A 26,335-nucleotide genomic window follows, 5' to 3' on the forward strand; every position below is an offset into this window, starting at 1 on the left:
TTGTCAGGGGGGAAGGGCAGCAAACTCAGACAGGCCCAGCTGAACTATACCTCCCAACTGTCCAGATTTTCAAAGAATGAATAGATTTTTGCTTCTTATTTTTGGTTTGTTCTTCATAAAATGTGTAGTTTTCTGGCAAATCATTTAGGAATTAAGTCACTAAATAATGATACACTGAGTTTCAGACTTCATAACCTTCAGAAAAATGCATGTTAAAGTAAGAGCTGTTCTATCAACTGTCTCAATTTATACAAGAGCAATTTTAGTACTGTTTATATGTGCCCCCAATATATTTGGCCTTGTTCAGATTTACTGCAAGGTACATGCAAATAAATTGCTTTATAGAATTAGGCATTGCCAACCTCTCAACTGTCCCCGATTTTGGCTCAAAATGTTGCTCTTCCCCCTAATAATCCCTCCGCAAAATAGCAATTATGGAAGAAAACATGGAGGGTTTACAATTAAGAAATAACTGTAATAATCAAAGTTATAGATTACGTGAAATGCATGTAGATTCTTTTATTTTGTCAGCTGCTCAAGGTAGCAGTACTAATATTAAAGTGTCCCTTCTTTGACAGGTTCCAGGCTGTATTGTGTGTCTATTTTATATTTTTGCATCACATTTTTGGTCCATTTTTCATAACATTGTGTTTTTTGGCAAATTAGTGACAAATCACTAAAGACTGAAGTTAGAAAATGACAGACATTTGAGTTTCAGATTTTATACCCTTCAGAAAATTCATACTAATGCAAGACCTATTCTATTATCTTTCTAAGTTTATTAGAGCAATATTTAAAAATTGTCCTTATTTTTGGGCCTTTGTCCCACTTCTGTGTATGGCTTTGTCCAGATTTCTTGCTCTTGAGGTTGAGAGGTATGATTGTCCAGATTTCTTGCTCTTGAGGTTGAGAGGTATGACAAATGTGTCAGGGCCATCACAGTCAGCCAGAGACATTTCCAATTGTGACATACTTGTTGCACCCCACTCCCCCATGTAGTGACTCTGGATGTGCCCAAGCAAGACAAGGAGTAGTTATGCAGTGTGTCCCCCCCATCCAAGGTAGACACAAGTACTACAGTGGCTTTTCATCTGTCCTTGATTTTGCAGAATGGTCTGGTTTCTGTCATATTTTTGTACTGTTGATTTATGCTTATTACTCAGATTTATGCTTATTACTCAAAGTGCCTGTTGCTCTGTGTTTAAGTAGCAATGCTTTAATGACCATAAGGTAAGCTTGTCTGAGATCGTAAGATGCAAGTAAGCTTTAATAAGCATACTGTTAAAGAATTGCCAACATTGAAAGCCTTTCTGTTGTTGCCATGCAGAGAATACTTGACTAGATAATGTATAAGCCTTAAAGGACAGGATTCCATTATTTTAAAAAGCTCATTACACTTGTTGGAGACTTTCAGTCATCTCTACAGACTTTACCCGTAAACTAAACAGAATGCCAATCATGTGTGGTCCATAACCTGTACAGTAATCCTTTAAGCAATGTATCTTGAGCTTGTTTCTTGTTTGCTTTTCATTTTTTACTTTGATCATGTTTTCCCCATGAAACAAGATGTCCTTCAAGAATGCAACTGCAGTCATAACATATGGGTTGTCCTGCCTCAGGCAGCCCTCGGTCGGCCAAATTCCAAAGTCTGGGTCCGGCATCGGCTGGTGTCGCCTCCTCTCCGATGTCACAACGGCTGGAGTATAAAGGCATCAGCTGACGCCATCTTCCCCAGTCTTTCTTGCCTCGCGGTGCCTGAAGCAGAAGCAGTTCGCAAGTGCCGGTCGGTCAGCTCCTGTGTTTTCAGTACTGAAGTCATCTAAAAGCTAAGTACCTCATTGGGGAACATTTTTTCTTGCCTCAGCCGATGTCAGAACAAATTGAGAAAGTTAATAATTGTTTGTCTTGTGGTAAACAAATACCTCATAAGGACTTCCATTCTTACTGCCTTCCTTGCCTGGGCCCAGACCACGGCGTCTCGGACTGTGCTGCCTGTGCTTGCTTTAATAAGCGCACTCTCAGGCGCCGGGCAGAATTCGCTGAAGACTTTTTCGGTGAATCTTTCGCGTATATCATGCCATCGGATCGACCGACAACTCAATCTGCCAAAAAACGAAAGGACCGGGACCGACATCCTCGGCCCGCGTCCACCACCGATGCTACTCCTAAACCCTCCGCTAGTGCTTCGGTCCCTTCGGAAGTGGTAATTCAATCGCTCCAGGCCGACGACACAGTGTTAACACGACCTTCGGTCTCGGAGATCTCTCCGGTGCCGGTTGTTGATTTTCCTCCGGAAACTGCAGTTTTGGATCTACCTGACACCATTTCTGTAGACAAGGTTACTCGTGCACGTGGGGCGGCTAGGCCTCCTGTATCCATGTCCATCAAGGCCTTTGCATGTGCTAAGGCCATCAGCCAGGCCAAGGCCCATCCTAAACCTACTGCTCAGGCCCCTTCTTCTGATAAACAGATCATGTCTCTTGCTGCAGCTCGTATTTCTCTTATTGGGGGTCTCAGCCTCATCCTGACAGAGGTTCTCAGCCACCTGCAGAGAAAAGGCCCAGAACTGAGCAGGCTGACAACCTCTCTTCAGATGAAGCCTCTGGGGATTCTGAGCATTCTGATACCCAAGAAGAATCCTTCCAGGCCTACGAGGACTCTGATGCTGAGGAATCAATTCCCTCTGCCTCCCCTCCAGAGGATTTCTCGTTTGGTGAAGTCCTGCACTCTGTGAGGGAACATTTTAAATGACAGGGTCAGGAATTCTCTGATTCCAGGAAACGGCTGCGTACCTTCCTCAAGCTTCCCCAGCACAGACCTTTAGCTATTCCTCCAGTTATGGATGTTTTGGATGATGTTTTCTCTAATTCCAGTGCTAACCCTGATTCTGTCCCCCTGCTCCTGTCAAGCCAGACAGATATTATAGGGTCCCCAACACTCACAAGCATCTCTTTAAGACCCACTCTGTGGATCTAGAAACTATTTCACAGGGCCACAAGGGAGTGGCTACTTCCACTGCCAAAAATCCACTGCCAGCGGACAGAGAAGCTAGGTCCCTGGAGAGATGGGGTAAAAAAGTTTATACCTCAACCACCCTAGCCATGAGGTCACTTAACTGCCTTTTTCACGTTTCAGTACCAGGATTTTTTACTGGATGATTTACAGAAAAAATTTGCCTCTCCTGAGCCTATTGATAGAAAGGCATTGCAGGAACATATACATAACACTCAGCAGGTTAACAACCATTTTCTTCGGTGTGGTTATGATGCATTGGAAGCTTCATGTAGGGCAGCTATGACTGGGGCTGTGATGCGTAGACATGCTTGGTTAAAAGATCAGTCTTTGCCTGACCATGTTAAAGTAAAGTTACTTGATGCACCTCTGGAAAAACAGAAGCTTTTTGGTGCTAATGCACAAGATGTGTTGAAATCCATTGAGGAAAAAGCTAAGTCAGTGCAGACAGTCAAGGATTTCCTTCAGGTTCAGCCACCCAGATTCAGCAGAAACTGGCCTTCAAAGAATTGGTCCTTCCCAGGCTCTGACAAGTTTCAAAGGGGAAAAAGCAGGCGTGCCCGAGGTAGAGAGCAATACCGAGGATCCTACAGGGGCCGCCAATGGCAACCTACAAATCAAAGAAGTGGCGCAGACAGCTCAGCTGCACCACAAGGACAATCCCAATGACTTGACTTTCATACCGCCTACAAAGGCTCAAAGAGAAGCACCTTTGGGTGGAAAATTATCCTTATTCTCAAAAAAATGGCATATCTTAACCAAGGACAAATGGATTCTGGATTTAATAGACAAGGGTTACAGATTCCACTTCCATACTTTACCAATAAGACAAGGCATGCCAAACCTGCCACATCATCAAAGGGCAGAGGCACTCACTCAAGTTTCAAAGCTGTTAAGTATAAAAGCAATAGAAAGGGTTCCTCCTCAGGAACAAGGCCAGGGATTTTATTCAAGACTGTTCCTTGTTCCAAGAAAAGAAAACAAATGGAGACCTATACTGGACTTGTCAACTCTAAATACTTTTCTTATTGTACCAAAGTTCAAAATGCTAACGCTGCAGCAACTCCTTCCCATGCTGGGCAAGGGGTCTTGGCTGGTCACTCTGGACCTCAAGGAGGCATACCTGCATGTCCCAATCAGACAAAGCTGCAGAAGACACCTCAGATTTCTTGCAGGAACAGAGCATTATCAATTCTCAGCATTGCCGTTTGGCTTATCTACTGTGCCCAGAGTGTTCACGAAATGCCTGGCATCAGTAGTGGCACACTGCAGACTCCAGGGGATTCAAATATACCCCTACCTGGACGACTGCCTCATACAAGCAGACAACAAACAAACCTTAAAAGCAAACTTGGACTATGTCATTCAACTACTGCAGGCCTTGGGATACACAGTCAACATTCAGAAGTCGCGACTACTGCCATCCCAACAGATTATTTTCCTAGGAGCCAAACTGGACACAGAAACTCAAATGGCCTACCTCACAGAGGAAAAACAACAGCAGTTACCAGAGTACTTCAAAGGCCTAGCAAAACTCTCCCAGCTGACTGCAAGGAAAATCCTGCAGGCCCTGGGGTTCATGGCATCTTGCATTCTTCTGGTACCTTTGGCAAGACTTCATATGAGAAAGCTGCAATGGTATTTAAAAAGCGTATGGTCCCAACACAGCAAAAGCCTAGAGGACATAATCCCACTTATTCCATGTCTGCAAAAGGAATTTATGTGGTGGGCTCAAGCAAGTCAGTTAAACAATGGCATGTCTTTCAACAGACCTCAAGCAGGTCAAATTTTTACAACAGACGCCTCAGATCATGGATAGGGGGCGCACATGGAGGGCAGATGCATTCAAGGTCTATGGACACCGAAGGAAAGACATCTGCACATAAACCAAAAAGAGATGTTGGCAGTGATACATGCAATCGAGACTTTCGAAAAAACACTACAACAAGGGCATTTGCTAATAAGGACAGACAACACCACTGTTATGTGGTATATAAACAAGCAGGGAGGCACTCATTCTTATCCCCTCTGCAGACTAACAATGTTTCTCTGGGAAAAATCCCTGAGTCTGAAGATACATTTGCAATCCCAGTTAGTGCCAGGCAAGTACAATGTACTGGCGGACAACCTGAGCAGAATTTTTTGGATCCACACGAATGGATGCTGCATCCTCACATTTTCCCACAACTAACAAAGACATGGGGAAGACCGGACGTAGATCTCTTTGCTTCCCACTTAAATCATCACCTGGAAAAGTTCTGCACAGGGACCCACCATCCTCTAGCCTGGAAAACGGATGCCCTCTCCTTCAGCTGGAATTCCCTAAAAATGTATGCATTCCCTCCTCTACCTCTGCTGACCAAGGTGATACTGAAGATCAAAGCAGAGCAACCAACAGGCATTTTGATAGCTCCAGACTGGCCAAGGCAACACTGGTACCCACTGCTGTTGAGCATAACTCGGACCAGACCGTGGCCTCTGACCCTATGGCCCCTGCTTCTAACAACACAATTACAGGACTGTCCATCAAAACCTGAAAACATTGCATCTGACAGCCTGGAGGCTACCATGACTCCCCTAGCTAACTCTCTTTCCAAAACAGTTCAAGAGATCTTACTGGAAGCACGCAGACCTTCCACCAGAAAAACCTATTCAGCCAAGTGGAAGAGATTCAGCATCTGGAATGCCAACAGGGGTCAGGACACCTCATTACTGAATATACCTCAGATATTAGAATACTTGGCAGAAATGTTTCATACTGGACTCTCATACTCTTCTATAAAGATTCACGCCTCAGCAATCTCAGCAAACTACAATTGTGACCCACCACTGTTTTCACATCCTTTGCTAAGACAGTTCCTAAGAGGGATAAAGAATATCAAACCTCCCAGAAAACAGCCAGTACCTGCATGGGACCTCAATTCTGTTTTGGAAAAATTAACTCTTCCTCCTTTTGAGCCAGCAGCAACTTCAGAAATGCAATTTCTATCATGGAAAACGGTCTTTCTATTGGCAGTCACATCTGCAAGAAGAGTCTCGGAGATACAGGCACTCATGGCAGTGCCTCCCTTACTCATTTTTCATCAGGACAGAGTTTCTCTAAGAACAAATCCTACATTCATGCCAAAAGTTATTTCCAGGGTGTCTCTAAATCAAGCTATTCACCTGCCTACTTTCTTCCCCAATCCTCAAAATAGGGGGAAAAACTGCTGCATACTTTGGACATACACAGGCAACTACGCTACTACCTGGACAGAACTAAGGCCACCAGAAAGTCTGACCAACTGTTTGTAGCCTATGCTGCTGGAGTACAAGGAAAAGCAATCTCCAAACAATCTCAAAATGGATTGGACACTGCATCAGATTCTGCTACTCTTTCCATGGAAAAGGTGTGCCAGCCAATATTAGGCCACATTCCACCAGAGCTATAGCCACATCCACAGCTTTCTTAAGAGGAGTGGCAACAAAGGACATTTTAGAGGCTGCTACATGGAGCTCTGTGCATACATTTACCAAGCACTACAACCTGCCCTTATACTCCAGATCCCAAGCAGGCTTTGCTTCGGCAGTCCTGCAGGGCATTTTAGCTACACCATCCCTCTCTTAGTTCCGTCCACCCCCAGCTTGGCTATGGTATTCAACCCATATGTTATGACTGCAGTTGCATTCTTGAAGGACATAGTACAGTTTTGTACCTACCATAAATGTAGATGTCCGATAGATATGCAACTGCAGTCGGATTTTCCCACTCTCCTACCCCTCTGCAACTTTCTTTATGGGTCCCTACCCCTATTCCTATTAGCTGGGGGTATCTCCTATGGTGTATCTGTTCATTACTGTTGTGCATGTCTGGAAATGTTTATCCATTCACCAAATTTAGCCTTCCTAGGAGGGCACCTGGCATCTGGGGCAAGAAACACTGAAGAAGATGGCGTTGGCCGATGCCTTTATACTCCAGCCGTTGTGACGTTGGAGAGGAGGCGACACCAGCCGACGCCGGACCCAGACTTTGGAATTCGGCCGACCGAGGGCTGCCTGAGGCAGGACAACCCATATGTTATGACTGCAGTTGCATATCTATTGGACATCTACATTTATGGTAGGTACAAAACTGTACTTTGTCAGGCAGCAGGTCTTTTTTGGATAAGAAACATTTTTACAAGTGGGGGCATCACAGAGATTTCTACTTTCAGCATGTTACTTGGTACTTTAATAAAGCTGAATATATTATAATTAGAACTGCAGTGCAAGGAGAAGTGGTTTGAGTTGAGTGCTTCTGGTTTTTCTTATACTTGATTTTGACTGGCATTCCAGTAATGTATTTAAAAAGTAATTTATTTTTTCATGCCTCACAACCTTTTGTTTCTATCTAGATATTAAGTAAGCTGTCATGCAGCTAATGCATTGAAATATTTGTATTCTTCTACACTTATTTTTGTCTTGATTGGACTTTCATAATGATGGTTTGCCACCCAGGGCAGCGTATTTAATTAAAGTTAGTTTTTGTGGTTTTGAGCATAGCTCCTCCCCTTTGTAGTTGACCACACCCCTTCCCCTTGACCCCATTCATTCAGCTGTCTCCTGCAGCCCCCCTGTGATTTGAAGTCACCAGCCGCCACTGAATTTAAGAATAGAAAGAATCAGAGCATTTGAGCATTTGTCTTGAGAACATCCAGCTCACCATTCTGCCTGTGCCTCTATGTAAGTAGGATTTTAGAACGGTTTTCCCTCTTAGATATAGCTAGGAAATAGGAAGATTAGACTAGTTTGTTTTTCTGTGATGTCCAGCACTTTTCTACTATATTATTTTAAGTATTTCTCTGTGATCTCTGAACTCTTGACTTGCACTGTATAGTAAGAAGTATTGTCTTGTGTTTTTATTTAATTTAAGCTCTAGAGTACTTTGCATGTATATAGTGATACTGTACCAAGTCACTCCAAATAAGTCTTGACTGTTTGGTTGCAATTATCATTTGGATAATAATATTGCACAGTATAGTTGGACACCCTTTCATAAGGGCCTGTGAGTAGCTGATAAATATTAGCTGGGTGGTGACAGTGTTTTCTACCATATATTCTGGGTAAAAGAGGCACAGCTGGAAAATCTGTGCCAGCCTTCCCCAGGAGTGTCTGTGTGGTTGTATAAACTCTTATCTCAAAGTGTGTGTGTGTGTGTGTGTGTGTGTGTGTGTGTGTGTGTGTGTGTGTGTGTGTGTGTGTGTCAGCTACTTGGGCAGGGACACAAAGCACTGGTTGGGCAGAGAGGGTTCTGGATGTTTTAGCTTGCCCACTAGGCTGAGATCTGGACCCTATAGCTGTGCCATTGGGGAGTCTTATTGGGGACCTGGAAATAAAGGGAGAATCCCAGCCCCAGACTGACTGTGATCTCTGTGTGCTCTTAAGGGAAATTGTACTTTACTGTGTGTGTATTTTATTATATTTTCCCTATATGGACGTACCTCAGGTGTTAGTGGTGAGGATTGAGGCTCCATGATTGCTGGGCCAGTGCACGGGCATCACACAGAGCACTGCCCTTTGGCCTCACCACAGCTCCAGGGTTTTCACCAAATGCATGGCAGTGGTAGCAGCTCACTTCAGACTGCAGGGATTCTGAGTGTTTCTGTACCTGGATGACTGGCTCATTTCTGACCTGACCAGGCATCTACTAAGAGCATGAGATCAGGTACTCCAGATTTGCTCTCATCTTGGGATAACTATAAATTACAACAAATCTCAGTTAGAACCGTCTCAAACATTGGAATTCATAAGAAATTTCAATATGATATCAGTGACAGTTTCTCTTCCTCTCTCGAGTGCAAACTGTCACATTCCAGGTCAGAAAAATAATTCACAGTACCACAATCTCATCTTGATTGATTCTGCAAACCTTGGGATCAGTGTTAGCAGCTGTAGTCTTAGTTCCTCCAGCAAGGTTTTACATGAGAATTCTTCAATGGATGTTAGCAACATAATGGTGTACTATTTAAGAATACGTATTAGCCCCAATAAGAATCACTCAAGCATGCAAGAGATATCTTTGGTGGTGGATTCGATCAGGTCAAGTTCTACAAGGCTGTCCTTTCACTCTCCCTCAGCCCAAGGTCATAGTGACCCCGAAGAGGTCAACACAAATACCAATGTCCTAGAAATGAGAGCATTAGCTGTTAGCATTGCAGGCCTTCCAAGACACTCTCGCTTTCAGGATAGTTGCGATTCAGAAAGACAATATGCCAACAGTTTGGTACGTCAACAAACAAGGGGGAACCAGGTGTTACCTCTTGTGTCAAGAAGCCCTCTGAGGTTTATGATAGCAACTTACATTCCAGGGAAATCCAAATTGAGAAGGTCCATTCTACTACCTCAGGAGTGGTCTTCCAACATGAAGGTGGTGGAAATGATTTTTCGCCAATGGGGCCAGCCTTGCTGTGATTTCTTTGCATCTCCTCTGAACAGCAAGTGCAGCAGCTTCTTTGCCCTAATCTCCCCCCACTAGAGGAATCACAGAGAGACACACTGTGCTACATGATTGCCCCCCCTGGTCTCCTCTCTGCGTATCTTTGTATTCCCTTGATTCACAAATTTCTGCAGAAAGCTTTCTGGTTGAAGAGTAAAGTAATCTTCATTGCATCTTACTGACCTTGTCAGATTTGATTCCCCTTTCTTTGGCTTCATCTGATTTACCCACCTTGGGTTCAGAATCTGATTCCAGACTTCCTGCCTCACCCAACAGGCATGATTCACTCAAGTTTCTCAAACCTAAAGCTGACAGCATGGCTTATCCACTTCCTTTAATAGCCAGACAACCTAAGCCATCATCCCCAGTTCCTCATCTACTTTATCTTCCCATAAAGCTTCTACAAGAAAACTTTACAGACGTAAATGAAATTTGTTTTTTGGGTGCTTTAGAAACATATTGACCCCTTTTCAGCCCCTGAACAAAATGTCTCAGAAGTTTTGGCAACAGTTTTCAATGAAGGCACTAGCACCTCACCCACTAGAGTTCAGTTAGCAGCCATCTCTAATATTCACAGTGGATTTAAGAACTGCACCCTGGCTTCATCTGAACCTTCTAAGGCCTTCTTGAGAGGTGCCGTTCTTTTGAGACCTCTTTATAAAGACAACTCCTCCATGGGACTTAAATTTGGAATTGCAGACCTTGATTCATTCCCCCTTTGAACCAGCAGCAAAATGTGATCTTAAGCTTCTGACCTGGAAGACATTGTTTCTGGTGGCCATCACCTATGCTAGACGGATCTCAGAACTTCAGTCAGTCTTCTAAACCTCCCTACTTGATATATGGTAAAATTACAAACCACTCCTTCCTAAGGTGGTGTCAAAATTTAACATCAACCAGTCCATTAATTGGCCAGTTTCCTTTCCTAAATTTGCAAACAAAGGTGAATATATGTTGCACTTATTGCATGTTCACAGACAATTATGTTTTTACTTGCATAGAACCAAAGAAGTTAGAAAGATGAATCAATTATTTGTCTCTCTTGCAGATTCTAAATTGGGTAAATTAGTTGCAAAGGTAACTTTACTCAGATGTCTGATGGAGTATCTATCATTTGTGTACAGTAAGCTGGATCTGCCCTTATTAAAACCTTTTAGAGCCCATTCACCTAGGCCTATGGCTACAAGTTCAGTGCTACTGTCTAGTGCCTCCATGGAAGACATGTGTCTGCAACTTGGGCCAGTCCTCATACCTTTATTACACATTACAAACTGGATCTGATCTGAAGGGGAAGAGCAGCCTTTGGCTTACCTCTGCTCAAGAATATCCTTCCTTAGAGTACAGCTGGCATTTTTGGTAGCTGGAACTCTGCCCAACTGTTGAGGAATGAGTGGAAATTGACATCATCAGATAAAGAAGTTATGTACTCACCATAACGTTCCATCTGTGTTGTCCATTTTCATTCTTCCTCAACTTCCCTCCCACCAACCCCAACCTTTTTCACATTTGATTTCTGGAAGAATGAGAACTTGTAAGGATACCACTGCTCCTTATATTGAGCTCCAGGCAATGGCTTCTTCTGTCAGGAATATTATAATAATATTGCTTACATTGTGTCAACCAGCAAACAAAATCTGAGGTATGTTAGGGATTTGTGTATTATGGGTAAGGGTTTGAGCTTTTTAGTGACCATAAGCTAAAATAACATCTGAGTCTGATCTGAGGGTCAGATCTAAACCCCAACTGTTGAGGATGAATAAAAATGGACAACACAAATGAAACATTATGGCGAGTACTTAACTTCTTTTTTTCTTCATCACTTTGTGTTGGTTTTATTTAAGACAGTATAAAGCGAATGTGACCAGCATATAAATTACTGTTAATAATCTAGGAAGACACTGAAGCTTTAGCAGACCCTGTGTTTCTTACCTTTGATGTGACATAGATACCAACATCAATGTTTAATAGTGCATTTCTTTCTTTACAGGGAAGAATGACAGAGTTTGATGAGCCTTTAAGGATTGAAGAGGATACTAGCTGGATGACAGATATGTGAGTATCTCATTAAAGGGCATTCTCGTGGTTTTATTAGCACTTACGTTATTTAGAAGTTCTTTCTTACAGTGGTTTCATTACAAGATATAGAAATTGTTTCCTAACCTTAGTCATCTTCTCCTGCCAAAATATTTTAATTCTATCTGTAATAGTAGTTTATTTTCATTTAATGTCCCCATTCTTCACCCCCAGATCACACTGAGAGGCCGTACCCATCTTTAGTGCCATCCATTAAAGACACAAACTCAATTCAGAGCAGCATTCCTGAATCTTGCTGATTAGCCAGAAGGATGTTATTGGGGATTACACCTGCCGGTTTTGGAGTGCTGCTTTAACTGAATGCTTATGGCTGTGTTTCAAAAGTGATTACAGGCAGAAAGATAATGGAAATAGTTCATTTAACAGGGTAGGGAGGAAAAACTCAGTTATTGAGTTCCTTATTGACATTGACCCAAATGGCTGAAGATTGTAGTGATCACTTGCACCTCAGTAGACTTTTTTTTGGTAATTCATCTTTACTAGGTATTTGAGATTTTTCTGTTTCCTGTGTCCTGTACAGAGTTTTTTGATCTTTAATTGATGATGCATTTCATTGGGCTGAGTGGCACAAATCATATGTATTTTTTTAGGTGCATCTCTTTGCAACTGAAGTGTTTTTAATTGTTTGTAGAGGTGATGCTCACTGGAGAGAGTAACTTTACCAGTAAATCACAACATTCAGGTTTTACCCCCACCCCCTTCATGTGCAACCAGAAATTTTACCAGCTATTTCCCAGTCCCATGGAAGAGCAGTGACGGTCTCTCTCTATTACGTTGAACACTGGTAGGTGTGCAAGGCTGCTATATAGTCAGCATTGCCAGGAACTGTGTTCACTTCTCACCAATTGAAGTGCTTTACATCCCACTTTGCCAGTGAAATAATTTCTTCTGTGTATTACATTTCTTTTAGCAACAGTTTGTCTCTGTCAAAATGTAAGTCTTTTCTTGTGGTTATAATAGGCTGTATCAAAAGTAACTTTCTCTCTGTTTTCCTAGGTCTCTTGATATGTCCATAGAATATGTTCTAGGGAGTGATGTGTTTGTGAAAAAAGGGGTAAAGTAGTGATATCTAGACAAGGACAATAATCAAAGGAAGTTTCAAAAGTCTTAACATTTGGCAGTGGTAACCTTTCATTAATTTGTTTAAGCAGGGTAGTACATAACAAATGACTTTCCAAAAGAGTGATTCAAAGTCATTATCTAAAGCACCAAAATTCACCACTGACCTTGGCAATGTCTTAACACATTTGTTGGTATTTGTTTTTCTTTCAGATCAAGATATTTCTAAGAAAAATGAGCCTATGAGTGTTACATCTCTCCAGATGTTTCCTCAGGCTGGGCCATCTGTTGCATCATCTAATTTAACTACTGTCTTGCTTTGTTTTCCCTTCAGTTATACATTGTTGGCATAGGAGTATTTAAGTTTAGTATTGCAAGCCACACTGAAAGAATAAGGAGCTACTTTGGTACCTTCTTTTTATCAACATCAGACAGTGGATAGGCATGGAGATGTGAATCTCCACATGTACCTGCAAACGTTCAGAGGACAAAGAGAAAAGAAAAAAATAATGCCCTCCTTATCTTTTAAGTGGAGTATTTCTGTTTGAGACAGTTTTATTCTGATTTTTCCAGGGTTCTGCTGAGGACAAATGTCAGTTGTTAGAGCCCCCACAGGAATGTATTCCTTCATGGAAACCTTCAGGTTTCATGAGACAGTATTTTGGTTGACCAGTAGATAATCTCTTGTTATTAGAAAAGGCATGAATATGGCAATACTGATAGATGCTAATTGAATGGTTCATCCACTTTACTGTACATTTAAAGATGAGATGAAGGCAGATAACTGTTTTTGTGATTTTCAGTCTCAAGCCAAAAAAGAGAAAGAAAAGGTGGTGTGATGCCCCTGCACTGGCCCAGTAATCAAGGAGCCCAAATCCTCACCACTAGCACCATTGAGGGACGTGCATATTGGGAGGATGACAAGTACACACACAGTAAAGTACAGTATCCCTTAAGAGCACACAGAGATCACAATCCATCTGGGGCTGGTTTTTGCCTCTTTCTCCAGATCCCCAATAAGACTCCCCACTGGCACAGCTATAGGGTTAAGATCTCAGCCAAGTGGTCAAGCCAAAACCTCCAGCACCCTCTCTGTCCAACCAGTGCTTCATGTCCCTGCCCAAGTAGCTGGGACACAAACACTTTGAGCTTTGATTGATATATAAACACACACACACCTGGGAAAGGCTGGCACAGGTTTACTAGCTGTGCCCCTTTCTGCCCAGGCTAAACAGTAGTTATCACTGCGACCAACCAGCTCTTTATCAGCTACTATAAGGCCCTTGCAAAGGGTGACCAGTTCTACTGTGTAATGTTACTGTTATCCAGATGGTGTGACCACAACTAAGGCTATGTCAACAGATACATATGCAAGTACTCTAGGAGCTTAAATATCTCTAAACAAACCAGCCACAATTAAAATGTTTAACTATATTTAATAATAAATAATAATTCATCAACTCAGCACAGTGACTACAGAGTTCAGAATCACAGGAAATATTTTAAAACAACATTGCAGGACAGTCTCAAATAAATACAGAAAACTTATCAAAACATTACTGCTGGGTCAGCTTTGGGTGACATCACTCTTTGTCACCTGCCTCCAGTTCCCAGGCTAAACAGATACTTAGAATGTAGCACTTCTGTTTCAAAAGTACTTATCTCTCAGATGTGCATCTGCTAGGAAGTCACAGAACAATAAAAATACTTTACATTTTAAATCTAGTAATTATTTCTGTTTCAAGCAATAAGAAAACCTCTATCTCTAGACATGTCTGCTTGCTGCAGTGAAACACTGTCGTAAAACACTTCATTTTTCAACTTATTTTCTTGAGGGTTTGTAAGTTAACTCTGTATGTTGCAGCTATAGTTTATGTACATTTCTGTTCTTTTCCAGTAGGGTACACTGTGGTTACATTTTTGAAGCTCAGTACATAGCATACAATTCAATACAGACTTCTGCACCAGTAGTTTAATGTCCATATAACCTATAGTTCTCTTACATTTGTAACACAAGCATACAAATCATATTAATATTCACAAATGGCATAGAATAATTTACAAAATTCCAGCTGGCTGGGTTGGCAGCCTCACAGGTGGATTATGAAACTTTCCTTCTGGCAGAATATTTATATAATTCTCATAAAGTTGATCTTAGTCATATCTTTATCAACTTCTGCCCAAACTGGTAAAACTGTTCCTTCAGTCTCCCTTCTTTTGAGTAAGGACTGAAGGGTTACTTGGTAAATATAGAAGAAAAACTGTACATGTCTGCATGTGAAAGTTACAATTTCAAGCTGTCTCAGATGGTCCTATCAGACTTAGTTTTAGAGCAGATGTTGTAAAATCCAGTCTGTTCCAAATTATATTGTCACAAACAGAACAGATAGGCTATTCAAATTGCAGTCAATAGGGTTTGGAGTGCTGTGGGTCCTGTTGGAAGAGCTGCCATATCAGGGTTGTTTTAAGAAGGCTAGCATGACTTAAAACTGGATGTTGTTATGAGGACATGAGATCAAGACTTCTAAATATTTGTGTAGCACAGGAATTTTAGTTTAGTGAACCTGCTGATGATATAATACATGACTTAGAACAGAAAGACAATTCAAGATCATACAACAAGGATATGTTTGCATGCATTTCCTATTCAACACAAAACATTTTCCGAGTAATAATAAAACATTTTTTTAATAAAGAAACTCATTCATGAAACCTTTGTCAGCAAAAGCAGTTCAATGGAATGGTGTATATGTATAATCCACTTACAAAAGAAAAAAAAAACAGATGAATTTAGCGATCTTCAGAATGACCACTACCTTCTGCAGTCTCTCACTCATCCAAAACGTCCTTAGGAGGTAAGTTTGAGTCATTTTTCCCCATCTGGCAACAGCTAACCACATACTAGTTGGTATTTTTCTCTGCCCAATACCTTGCCCAATGGCTGCACTGCCAGTATTCCAGTCTTACAGGCACCCAAGCTGTTGTTTGAACCTGGATCATCTGTGTCATGGACAGAACTTTATTCCTGTGTGCCACGTAACTGGCCAGAGACAAGGTGTTACTAAGATTTTAACAGGGTTGTCATGGAATTCATTCAGAAATTTCTAAGGGAGCTATTTGCATTCCATCAAGTTAACTTAGAAAAACTTAAGACAAAGAATGCTGTACAGATGATCCTACCATTCAAAAAGTGTGAATATTTCTCTTACCAGAGAAGGACAGTACCTCAGGACCAGTTCTGAACTTAATCAAGTTTTCGCAGATTTGTAAATGCAAAGAATATCCAGTGAGTTAGAAAATTGTCCTTTCTTTCATTGATCAAAATTCTTTCAGGACTGCACTACATATGGAAAATCTTTGTTAACATATGCCGTTTAGTCCCTGTCACAGCAAGTATGTCAGTTTATAGGCAGTTCCTCGTCACTTTCTACCTTTGCCATCTAGGCTTTTCACAGCTCAGAACTTCTTTATTTGATGCTGCCCCACTTCAGAAAGAAAAAAACTAGCAATTCCCAATCTGGAAGTTTGCTTGATAGTGGCAAAAAGGAGCATTTGGCACACACTATATTCGGTAACCATCACATTGTCCCTATCTTTAGGGATGGCACTGAATTACAATATGTCTTCTCTACCTCTGTCATTGCCCTTAACTTTCCTAAGGGTATTCGTTCTTTCAATGTTAGTGAGAGTCTGTCCATCTTAGGACAAGAGTAAAGATTAGTTCAGTTGTCTTAGAATTCTCACAGCAGTAAATCATCACAGCAAGATAGTTTCTGACAGAGCAAGGCATTGGGCCTCCTTTCATGCTTCTGGTTTCCCAGAAAAGGTTACATGTGATAAAAATGGAATGTCCTGTCAAACATTTGGAGTCAGTTCACAGATTTTTCCAGATTTGATGGTTTCTCTCACATGGCATAAAAATATAATTCCTGTGGTGAACAGATGTGGTAATTGTGTGGGAAAAAAGTTACATCCCCCTGCCCCAGAGTCCAGGTATTAACCACAGAAGTTTTAGGTTATGCATGGAGAATCCATTTCAAAAACCTGTTAGGTCAAGGCATGTAGTCCCAGCAAGAAAGATCATTTCACATCAGTCTGTGGTAGATGAAAGCACTGTATACCACCCTGACAGTTTTTCAGACAGGACATTTGCAGCTCAACAAAGACAGTGCTGCAATATTGTGATATATCCATCCATCTTCGGCCCCTTTTCCCATTTTGCACATGGAGTCAGGGTGTCAGTTCTGCAATGACAATCATCTCGAGCCAAGGTTTACACCGCTGGGTGGCAAGCCCTGCCGCATTAATTCATTTGCACCACTCACTCGCGCACACGCACTCACCTATGGCCAATTTAGAGTGTCCAGTCCACCTACTGCATGTCTTTGGAATGTGGGAGGAAACTGGCGCAAACCCATGTGACTGCAGGGAGGACATGCAGACAGACAGGCACCCGAGCAGAGAATCGAACTGGAGAACTTCTTGCTGTGAGGTGACAATGCTTAACCGCTGCAGCACCGCAGCTACTAGATTTATGAATGTGCTCTGGAATACCTTCTCCAACTATTAACAACTTCTGTTTAATGCCTACAGAATGAACTGGTCATGAATGAAACTGGAGCCAAAAACTTTTCATCAAATCACTCAAATGATGAGCCTTTCATCTGCAGAGTTGTCTGCTACTCACCTCAGCAGCCAGCTATGAATTACTTTGTGTACAGCATTAATTATATTCCCAGTAGTGCTGCTTTTTCTCTACAGGTATTAAGTGCAAGCAATGCTTACATACAGAAGTGGGACAGATTTGATGCACCAACAATGATGCAATAGTTTATATATATATATATATATAGTGAGTCTTGATCAGTTTATTCAGTTTATTTTGTTTTTTTTGAATGATGACTGAAACTACACACGGAACAAATGCTCACACGCTATGCTGCTAATAGCTAGTCTTGTGCTCTCTCTGAATGAAAATGATTTCAATTTAAAAATCCATTTTTTTTTTTTGGAATGATTTAGAATGAAGATGATAATTAATTATATTTATGTTTTTTTTGCTTTCCATCATTCATATCATCATAATCCCCTTTTTCCCATTTTTTACATGGAGTCAAAATGTCATCTATACTGTAGCCATCTCTCTCTGTTCAATGCCATTGTCTTACCTTCTTCGACACTTATGCCCTGTCCCAAATCATCTTCACCAGCTTGTCTTTGGCTTTTCAGCACATGTGCCCAAACTGCCATAATCTGTTTGTTTTGACCTTTTCTGCAGTTGTAACTACTTTAGCTTCTGCTCCTATGTCTTCATTTCTTCATCTGTCTTTGTGCATCTGACCGCCCATGCCAGGCACTTCATCTCCATGACCTCTAGCTTCCTCAACTGCTCTGCCTTTACTGGCCAGGTTTCTGTACCATAAAGTAGTACTGGTTGCACCACTGTTTTGTACACCTTATTTTTCATCTTTTTTGGCATTATTTTTTCCGTACACTACACCTGATACTCTGTGACAGTTGGCTGCAGCCGCTCTGATTCTAGCTATAACCTTCTCCTCAACCCCCCTCTCAGGTACTTGAAGCTGCCAACGTGTTCCACTACTTTCCCTTCTATCTCAGTTCTCTGCTTCTTCTGATTTCCCACATTTGTAGCCTTTACAACGGTCTTATCTGTATTCAGTTTCATTCCATGTGCCTTCAGTTTTGCATTCCATTCCTCTATCCTTTGAAATTTTTACTCCGTCAACCTGTAATGCCACATTGTCTGATCTTTCCCCTCCAACCCATTTACTAATGTCCGTCACCAGTATGAACAGCAGTGGGATCAGAGTTGAATGCCGATGCACACCCACCCCCACGGGGAAACTCCTTTGTGAGAACAAACACTGTTCGTACTTGAGTCATCAGATCCTTATACATAGCTTGCCCTAATTCTAGCAATGTTTCTGAGACTTTGAAACACCACCACAGGATGGCCCAAGTCAGCTTTCTTGGGATCTTGTCATATACTTTCTCCAAACATATAGGAAAGCCCAGTTGAACTGCCATTATCTCTAGCTTTTTCTCAACAGTCTGTCTCACTGCAAACATCAGGTCAGTTGTGCTGCATCCTGATCCAAATTCTAACTGCTCATCTCCCATCTTACTTTCTACTTTTCTTTGTATCCATTGATCAGTCACCCTGTCCAGAACTTTCATGCAATGTGACAGAAGTTTGATGCCTCTCTACTACCCACAGTTGTGAATGTCCCCTTTGATGTTTTGTGTTTCACTTCGTGTTGGGTTATCTGCTTGCAGTAGCCTTCAGTCGGCCTGATTATCAAAGTCTTGGGTCCTACGTCAGATGCTGTCTCATCTTCCATGACGTCAGGTTGTCAGGGGTATAAAGCATGCAGCAGATGCCATTACATCAGTCTTTCTTGCCGTGCGGTGCCCGAAGCAGAAGCAGTTCACAAGTGCCGGTCGGCCGACTCTTGAAGTTTTTGTTTGAGTTTCAGAACCGAAGTCTTCAACTAAGCTAAGTACCCCATTGGGGAACCTTTTTCTTACTCTAAACCGATGTCAATAAAAGTTAATTGTATTTCTTGTGGAAAGCAAATACCTCATAAAGATTTTTATTCGTACTGCATTCCATGCTTAGGCCCAGACCGCGACATACCTCGCTGTTGGTTTTGTGCCTTATTCAAACCTCAAACTATTCGTCGTCTGTTTATTTACGCTTCTAAATATTTTGGTACTCTGTTCAATTATCCAGAAATGGCTTCGGTAAGCCACCCGACTACCGACATTCTGAAAAAACGCAAAGATAAAGACAGACCGCATAGGTCCAAAGCTGCCGACGACGCTTCTCCTAAGCTAGTTACCAGTTTGCCAGTACCCAGTGAGGCGCTTTCGCAGCCCCTGATACCCACTACTTCAGATTCACAGGCCTCTACTGAGACCCATTTGGAGTCTGGTATGCCGTGAGATGCTTCTTCGACTGTGGAACGTGTGGATGTCTCTACCTTGGATGGGTCTGGAGCCGCTGTGCAGGCACCGGCTACTGAGGGTGTATTCAGGCCTACAGACTTGCATATTAAACCAACATCATCTTCTTCCTCAAGGCCTAAAACTCGATCCATGCCTAGAAAACAGATGCCCAGACTGCGTGGTCAGGCCCCTAAGTCTAAAAAAAATATAAGAATGGCAGAAGACCTTATTACTCTAATCAGGGGAAGCCACCCTTCCCCCTCTAAGAGACCTAGGACTGATTTTCTTTCTGATTCTTCTGATCAGGACTCTGAAATTTCTGTTTCCTCTCATGACTAGGATTTACCCTTATTTACCTATGATGATTCTGATGTAGAGGACTACATTCCCTCTGCATCCCCTCCAGAGGATTTCTCTTTTGGTGAAACCTTGCATACTCTTAAGGAGCATTTTCACTGGGAGAGCCAGGAATAATCTGACTCCAAAAAGAGGCTTGGGGATTTCTTACTCCTGCCCAACACAGACCTTTGGCCATCCCTCCTGTATTGGACATTGTTGATGATGCCTTCTCGGAATCTAGCCTGGCCCCTGACTCTTTACCTCCTGCTCCCAGAAAACCTGATAGATATTACAGGGTTCCTGACTCTCACAAGTACCTCTTTAAAAATCCTACTGCGGATCCTGAGACTATTTCACAGGGACCCAAGGGCATTAAGGCTACTACTGCCAAAAATCCTACCCACTCTGATAGAGATTCCAGGCCGCTGGATAGATGGGGTAAGAAGGTATATACTTCTGCAACCTTGGCCATTAGGGCCTTAAATTGCCAGTTTTATATGTTAAAGTAGCAGCATATTATTGGACTGCTTAAACAGAAAATGATGTTGATTCCTGACTGTGCTGAAAATAAAGATTTACAGGAGTTAATGCATTCTGCTGAACAAGTTGGAAAACATACTTTGCAATGTGGTTTTGATTCTTTAGAGGCATCTTGCAGAGCTGCTGTCACTGGGTCTGTACTTAGAAGGCATGCTTGGCTTAAGGAGCAATCCTTGCCAGATCATGTTAAAGCTAAATTGCTGGATGCTTCCTTAAACCAAGACCGCCTGTTTGGCAACAAAGCAGTAGAAGTACTTAAAAAGATGGAGGAAAATCTAAATCTATGCAAACTGTTCAAGATTTCCTGCAAGTACAGCCTCCCAGATTTAGTAGGCATTGGCCCTCTAAGAATTGGTCCTTTCCTGCCTCTTCCAGGCCTTCTCAGTCCAAACCCAGAACCAGCAGAACACCCAGGCTTCAGTCCCAAGGTACTCACAGGACTAAGCAGTGTGGGGGGGGGGGGGCTCCCACTTCCAAAGCAGGAAGTAGTAAGACTCCCCTCTATGGTGAACTGTCTCAATGACTTAACTTTAAACCTTCCAAGCCTTGCACAACTGACTTTTCCTTTGGGGGAAAGATTGCCCTGCAGGCAGAAAATTGGGAATTCATTACCCAGGACAAATGGGTTTTAGTTTCCCAAGGATACAGATTCCACTACCACTCCTTACCAACCCCAAACGGTTGGCCAGATCTACCCCCAAATCCGTGGGCAGAGGCTGAAACGCAAGTTCGCATCAGGGCTATTCAGCCTGTCCCAGAAGAAGAATGGGGACAACGTTTCTACTCAAGACTTTTTCTGATACCCAGAAAAGACAATTCCTGGTGTCCTATCCTGGACCTGTCTATCCTAAACACATTTTTGGTGATGCCAAAATTCAAGATGCTAACTCTTCATCAACTGCTTCCTATGCTAGGCAAAGATGCCTGGTTGGCAACACTGGATTTACAGGAAGCCTACCTGCACATCCCAATAAGGGAATCTTGCTGAAGATACCTACACTTCAAAGCAGGCTACATGCACCATCAGTTCCCTGCACTGCCCTTTGGCTTATCTACTGTGCCCAAGGTATTCACAAAGTGCCTAGCTCTAGTCATTGCATTTTGCAGGCAAAGAAATATTCAAATATACCCATACCTGGACGATTGTCTAATTCAGGCAGAAAGACAGGATATACTATTAAATCATCTGGCATTTGTAAGGAAATTGTTAACTTCTTTGAGGTACACCATAAACAAAAAGAAATCACATCTCGTACCCTGCCAACAAATTGTATTCCTGGGAGCAAGCTTGAATATGACTTCCCAGATGGCCTACCTTACGCCAGAGAAACAAGTTCATTTGACAGCCTACTTTAAACTACTGGCCACAAAGACCCAGCTATCTGCCAGAAAAATACTGCAAGCCCTGGGGTTCATGGCCTCCTGCATTCTACTAATTCCATATGCAAGACTGCATATGAGGAAACTACAATGGTATCTAAAAATCCTATAGTGTCAACATTCTCAAGATCTAGAATCAATGATTCCTATCATACCTTATCTACATATAGAGTTCCTTTGGTGGGCAGAGGCCTGCCACCAAAACAAGGGACTGCCATTCACTCTACCCCCTGCCGCCCAAACCCGAACAGCAGACGCATTAGACTGTGCATGTGGGGCTCACTTGGCAGGGAAGTGCATTCAGGGCAAATGGAACCAAGTCCAATGCACCTGCATATCAATCATAAAGAAATGTTAGCTGTACAGAATGCTCTGACAGCCTTCAAGGACCACATTCTTCCAGGACCATTATTGGTAAAGACTGACAACACCACTGTTGTGGTACATAAACAAGCAGGAAGGAACCCACTCATATCCTCTCTGCCGACTAGCCATGGCTCTGTGGAACACAGCCTTGAGCTACCAAGTGCACCTACAGGCTCAATTCCTGCCAGGAAAGCTAAATACACTGGCAGATGACCTAAGCAGAAATCTCATGGACCTACACGAGTGGAAACTGGAACCAAAGATATTCAACATGTTGAGAAACAAATGGGGGAGGCCAGAGATAGACCTGTTTGCCTCCCCCCAGAACTACCAATTGGACAAATTCTGCACAAGGACTCCCCACAAACAAGCTTGGAAAGTGGATGCCCTGTCCTTCACCTGGAAAAACCTGTCAGTTTATGCCTTTCCCCTTCTGCCTCTCCTCTCCAAGGTACTACTAAAGATCAAACAGGACAAACCAAGGACAATACTGATTGCACCAGACTGGCCATGCCAACACTGGTGCCCCCTCTTGTGCTTTGTGTCACTGCTGGCACCATGGCACCTGCCTCAGATTCCTGCTCTGCTGTCCCAGCAGGAGGGCCAGATTCTGCACCCACAGCTTCAAACCCTGAACCCGGCAGCCTGGCTCATTACCTGATCTCTCTGTTCATCCCTCAGTAAGCAAGTCATGGATGTCATTTTAGAGGCGAGGAGGCTTAGTACTAGAAAATCCTATGCTGAAAAATGGAAAAGATTCTGTTCCTGGAACCATACTCAGGGGATGGGCACAGCAGCACCCAATTTACCTCAGATTCTTCAATACTTAACTGAGATGCTTCACAAGGGCCTTTCCTTTTCCTCCATCAAAATTCATACCTCAACCATTTCAGCTCATTACAATACAAAACCACCCCTCTTCCCTCATCCACTGCTGAAGCAGTTCCTCAGAGGGGCCAAAAACTTAAGGCCACCCAGAAGAGCCCCTACTCCAGCCTGGGACCTTAACGTTGTACTGGAAAAGCTCACTTTGCCTCTCTTTGAGCCAGCTGCAAATGCAGATTTGAAATTCCTTTCTTGGAAAACAGCCTTCCTTCTAGCCATCACTTCAGCAAGAACGGTGTCCAAATTACAGGTTCTTATGGCAGTGGAGCCTTTCATCATCTTTCATGCGGACAGGGTGTCCCTCAGGACCAATCCCTCATTCATGCCCAAGATGGTATCCAGAGTGACCCTTAATCAGTCCATTCATTTACCAGCCTTCTTTTCTAATCCACAGAACAAAGGGGAATGAATACTGCACTCCTTGGACGTGCACAGACAACTTAGATTTTACTTGGACAGGACTAAACCTCTCAGGAAATCTGAACAGCTGCCGGTTGCATTTGCTGCAGGGGCAGAAGGGAAGGCCATTTCAAAGCAAACCATTTCTAAGTGGATAGGCCACTGCATTCATTTCTGCTATAAGCACCAGGGAAAACCTACCCCACAGGGGAATAAGACCACATTCAACCAGGGCTGCATCTACCTCTACAGCCTTTCTCAGAGGTGTCCCTACCAGGGACATCCTAGAAGCTGTTGCCTGGAGTTCAGTACATACCTTCACCAAGCATTACCACCTGCCATTTTTTTCTAAATCCAGAGCTGGATTTGCCACTGCAGTCTTGCAAGGCCTTATAGCTGGTCCTAATGCTATCTGATTATCTCCTCCCATCCTTAGCTTTGGGAATCTACCCAAATGTGATGACTGCAACAGTGAAACACGAAGAACATAGTACAGTTGTGTACACTTACCATAAATGTAGATGTTCAGGTGTATTCACTGTTGCAGTCCTGGTTACCCTCCCTCCAGCCCCCTGACTTCTGTTGACTATACATCTATTCTTGTTTACTATGCTTAAAGCTTTTTGGTGTATTTTCTTTTTTGTTGGTGGTGTCATCTTGTATATAATTGCTTCCCATTATGGGGGCACCTGGCATCTGGGGCAAGAAAAACTGATGAAATGGCATCGGCTGCATGCTTTCTACCCCTGACTACCTGATGTCATGGAAGATGAGACAGCATCCGACGCAGGACCCAAGACTTTGATAATCAGGCCAACTGAGGGCTACTGCAAGCAGATAACTCAAATGTGATGACTGCAACAGTGAATACACTTGAACATCTACATTTATCGTAAGTGTACATAACTGCACTTTCTTGAACACTGGCACTAATGCTTATTCTCCAGTCATCTGGGATGTGCCTTTTTCTCCACACTGCTATGAGTACCTTCAGGAGCTCGTTCTCCCTTATATCACCAAACATCTTTATCATATCTGCTGTGACTTCATCTGATCCTACTGCTTTCCTTGACTTCATTTTCTTTAGGGCTGGTCTTCTTCAGTGGTGAGCTGCTCCTCCTTTTCTCTTATTGTAGGTTATTCAGGGGCAGTACAGCTTCTGTGGGGTTTTCTTCATTCAAACGCTGCTTGAAATGCTCCTTCCATTTGCCTTTGATGATTTGTGGATTGGTGATCTGGTTGCTGCTGCTGGCAACCCTTATGAAGGGTGTCTGAATATCTTTACCTTTCAACCTGATATAGTTTATTTGTGCCACATACTGAGTAATTTTCCAGAAGGTAGTTAGAGTATCTCAGATGTCTTGTTCTTTGCTAGTACAACTCCTTTCTTAGCCAGCCAGTATCTATTCGTAGCTTGGTCTGTTTTTTCTATCTCCCACTTTTTCCTGTACTCCTCCTTTCTGTTTATGACTTCCTGGACTTCTGCATTCCACCACCAGCTTTCTTTCTATACCTGGCTCGGCCACATATCTGTTCTGTAGTCCTCACACATGCTGGTTTGAGGTGCTACCATTCTTCTTCAGTTCCACCTATTTCCATCCCATCCTTGAGATGCTAAAGGCTTGAGTTATTTTTTGAACTGTTGTGCTTTTTCTCCAGTGTACTTCCAAGTCTTCAGCCTCATTTCTTTTAACTTTAGAGCCTTCCATGACCACAGCTTGCAGCTGATTGCAGCAACCAGTGGTTTATGCTGTGGGCTGACTTTGCAATCCCTGTTTCTACTCCAGTGCCCTTTACTTACTATGAGGAAGTCTTCTTGAGTTGCATGCTGGCCACTCCTGTATGTGATCTTGTGACTGACTCTCTTGCTGAACCATGTGTTGGCCACCATCAAACCATTCAACAAATTCCATTTGTTAAATTGGAATGTCCACACTTGGGGGAAAGCCTTTTGCTCAGTGGAGTAACAAGGAGAGGATTCCATGCATTAAAAAGTAGTTTATATAAATATGAATTTGATGTTGAAAACAATATGCAATGTAGCTTGGCTCAAAAATGCTTAACTGTATTTATCAAAGAGTTAACTGAGACAAATATGCAATGGCATACTGTAATCTCATTACTTTTGAACTATAAAAAGTTGTAGGAGCAGTGATTAAAATGATCTAGGATATGGTTAGCTTACATTGTTTTTGGTTATTACAAATATAACTTCAAGGTGCAGTTAAGAATTATTTTCATAGGTTGGTACTAGGCTATCGGCCCTAAGGCCTATACAAGCCTAGCCATAACAATTCCCTGGCTATTTCTTCCCAAAATATTTACTTCCCTGGTCTCCTGTCTAGCAGGGCGACTGACATGATCCCCAGGGTGAATTTCCTGTCTCCCATCCAATCGTCAAGGTTCCTTTTGAAGAGGGCCAAAGAGGTGCTCAGCTTGACATGTATGGGCAGTCTATTCCAGAGTCTGGGGAGTCTCTGGGTCAGGAACAAGGCGGTTAAGGCAGCAGCAGTTATATAAGCAACACATTTTAGGGATTTTTCTACACAAGAGGTTTTAAAAACTTTGCAACATGTACTATTGTCAACATCTCCTGAGAAAAATATAGATTGGATGTACAGTCCACGGGTAGGAAGGTTTTGGCGTGGCTGTGCTACAAGGGATACTGTAATTCTCCTTCCCTTTTAGTTGTGATGATTCTTCCTGAGAATATATCCAGATGTTGTGACTTAATATATTGTTCTGTAAGTGTATGTGCCAGAACAGAAGATGTCCTTCCAGTTCACTGTTGCAGTATTCATTACATTAGGGATCCCCTGCCAAGGGCAGCCCGAAATC

General features: G+C 42.5%; 1 protein-coding gene across 1 annotated transcript in view; it reads left to right on the forward strand.

The window, feature by feature from the left end:
* Positions 1-26,335, forward strand: part of LRCH1 (leucine rich repeats and calponin homology domain containing 1) — a gene marked incomplete in the record, with an annotated part of 1,693,846 nt that overhangs the window by 1,346,291 nt on the left and 321,220 nt on the right. Inside the window, 1 exon segment of the mRNA XM_044072038.1 lies at positions 11,454-11,518. Within this exon segment, the coding sequence (XP_043927973.1) occupies positions 11,454-11,518 (65 nt within the window).

The sequence above is a fragment of the Protopterus annectens genome, chromosome 5.part0, assembly GCF_019279795.1.
Source record: "Protopterus annectens isolate FY-2018-M chromosome 5.part0, PAN1.0, whole genome shotgun sequence".
Taxonomy (NCBI): domain Eukaryota; kingdom Metazoa; phylum Chordata; order Ceratodontiformes; family Protopteridae; genus Protopterus; species Protopterus annectens.